Source organism: Malus sylvestris, chromosome 2 (assembly GCF_916048215.2).
Source record: "Malus sylvestris chromosome 2, drMalSylv7.2, whole genome shotgun sequence".
Taxonomy (NCBI): Eukaryota; Viridiplantae; Streptophyta; class Magnoliopsida; order Rosales; family Rosaceae; genus Malus; species Malus sylvestris.
The window spans coordinates 37,670,837-37,673,598 of NC_062261.1; the positions used below are offsets into that span (position 1 = coordinate 37,670,837).

Below are 2,762 nucleotides of genomic sequence, written 5' to 3' on the forward strand. Positions count from 1 at the left end.
AAGCCTAGGCCCAAACCTGTTACCCGTTGACCGACCCATTGATTGTTGACTTTCGGTCAACGCTGACCGTTGACTTTGATCGTTGACCATAAACCGATCAACGTTAACTTTTTGTTGGCTTTTTTGGGCTTTCGGTCTGGACCCCTTCTAGGCTAATTTCAACGTCCTGAATCTGTTTTTGACACCCGTTTTCCCAAATTCAACCATTATGGTAGAGTTTTATTAATTGGACTCTTTATGTGCTTAGATGCGATTATTATGGCGTTTCCGTCTTCGCTAGTTTGCGTGGCTCTTCGCCGACGAAATATCTGTGAGTGGACCCCTTCCAAAATGCATGTTTTATTAGTAGAAATGCATACATGAAAAATATGGTTTAATGGTTACGTTTTATGAGTAAAGTAGATTTACACTTGATGTTTATCATGCTTACGGAGAATATTTTGGAATACCATATTTTATCAAACTTGTGTGCTTTGTAGTATATATGATGGATGACTATATACTACTTATGAACATGTTTTTACACTTTTTTATAGTATATATGATGGATGACTATATGCTATGAAGATGTCTTTGAGATATATATACTTATGTTGGAAAGAATATATATTCAATGTTTTTGTTAGTGGTCATTGTTCGGCCTAAGGGCGATGATACTCATATATTGGCTTAGGCCAAGCGTAGGTTGGTGGCTTTGGTATTGAGATACTATTACATGATACCATTATTTAGCATATTTTTCGATATATGTTTCATGGAAGTTTTATGGCATGCTAGGGTTTTCGGAAAACCTATTACATATTATACTATTGAGTTTTCATAAAACTTTGGGGGTTAGTATGTTGACAATTGTTTCAGTATTATATATCAACTTGGTCTACTCATATTTGTTTTGTGCCCCCTCAGGATTTAGAATTGAGGCGTACAATCCCAGCGTCAATGCACTTCCGCATCGGCATCATCGAGTCCTCCTCGGTGTATAACCCATTCTTTTGCTCATTCAATTTTATATTATTTCTTTTTAGTTTTCTAGTTAGTTGTATGCTTTGAACAAGTTCCTAAGTTGCATATTCATTGTATTTAAATTTATAAGTTTTGTCTATATTTATTATTTCTCATGCATCCTAATATGGCTTCATCACATTCGGGTGTCGGCCAGCACGTGCCTACCCTGGTGTTTGGAGAATATCAGGGTCGGGCGTGTCACTGTAGGCATTGAAATTTTGGGAAATTTCATGTTTACAGTTACAATGGTGGTAAAGGTGGTTGTTATGTTGGTAATGGTGTGGGTGGTGGTTGTGGTGGTGATGGTTGCGATGATAACGATGATGTTAGTGGTAATGGCAGTTATCATTATGGTGCTAGTGGTTGTAATGGTCGCGATGATAATGACAACAATGTTAGTGGCAATTGTAATTGTGGTGCTAGTGGTGGCAGTTGTGGTTATGGTTATGGTGGTGGGAATGTGAGGACAAAGTCCCACAACAATGAAGGACCAAACCATGCAAGGGCTTCTAAGGAGTTGGGCTACTCCTTATATTGTCAATTGGTTTTATGGTGGAACTTTTTCTTTATGGTGTCAGAGCAGAACGTGTGAAGCTCAACAACCACACGTACTACACGTCACTCAATTTGTGTTGTACACTTGTTAGGCTTTAAAATTCACCACACTGGAAGAGGCGTGTAAGAATGCAAGGATAAAGTCCCACATCTGTGAGGGATCAAACCATCCAAGGGCCTATAAAGAGTTGAGCTATTCCCTAAATTGCCAATTAGTTTTTTGGTGGAATCTCAACTTTCTTTAGGTGGTAGTGGTGGTGGCATCAACGGTGGTGGTGGTGCTGGTTATGATGATTGCGGGGGCGAAAATGGTTGTAATGATGTGATGGTAATGACACTGATAATGTAAGGTTAGTGGTTGTAATGGCAAGTGGTGGTGATCAGTTTGTTTTCTACAAGTAAAGTCTATGTACAAAGATAAATAATCATTTTGAAAAATAGGCGAGGATCTTGCTATGGCATTCATCCGGTGGCCCCATCAACGTAGCAAGGATGAATCTTTCCAAAAGAATCGTGTGTTGGCTGGTGAGTTGGAAGAAGTATTAAGGACCAAATTGAAAGCAGATTCTCAGGTTTCATTACATGGGGTTTGGGGATAGACACCACTGAAATTGAAGAACCATGATTGGCAGTGTCTTCGATAGTGGGAAGCCACTTTTACCACTTACTTCACATTATATACATTAATTGTGCATGATGTTAAACGGCAGAGAGTGAGAAAATAGGACGATATTATAAGATTACTCCTCCTCTATTTTGGCTTGCTCGTTCATTTTAGGTTTGCATCTTGTTTTACTATAAATGCCATCTTTAGGGAGAAAGATAAATTATTACGTACCCAAATTATTTGTTTAACTTGATATTAGAGAGCAAAGTTTGATACTAGGTTTATTCCTAATGTGTTATCGCGTTTCGTAGGGCACACACACACGTGTCTCTTCGTGCACCCACATGCGGGACACCTCAAGAGAATAGTAATTTTACTTTTGACTTTGTTGTGTTCTTTTCTATATCCTAAACCTTTTACTTGGTTCTCCCTAAAAAAAAAAAAAAAACCCTTTACTTTTGTCTGTCTGGTCTCAGTAAGGCCTTGCCTTACTTCCTTTCACTCTTTAAATTTGTAATCTAGTGAATGTCTTTGTATTGTTTGGTTGTCTGCTATTCCTTAGTGAATGTTTATTTTCCACTCAATTCTTGATAAG

The 2,762-nt window shown here is 38.2% G+C and overlaps 1 protein-coding gene across 1 annotated transcript; it reads left to right on the forward strand.

Moving 5' to 3' along the window:
* The first annotated feature begins 939 nt into the window (after nt 1–939).
* Nucleotides 940–1,597, forward strand: LOC126603755 (uncharacterized). Its single transcript, XM_050270716.1, has 2 exons — nt 940–977; nt 1,246–1,597. Exons 1-2 carry the CDS (start codon nt 940–942, stop codon nt 1,595–1,597), a joined length of 390 nt encoding a protein of 129 aa, XP_050126673.1.
* The last annotated feature ends 1,165 nt before the right edge of the window (nt 1,598–2,762 follow it).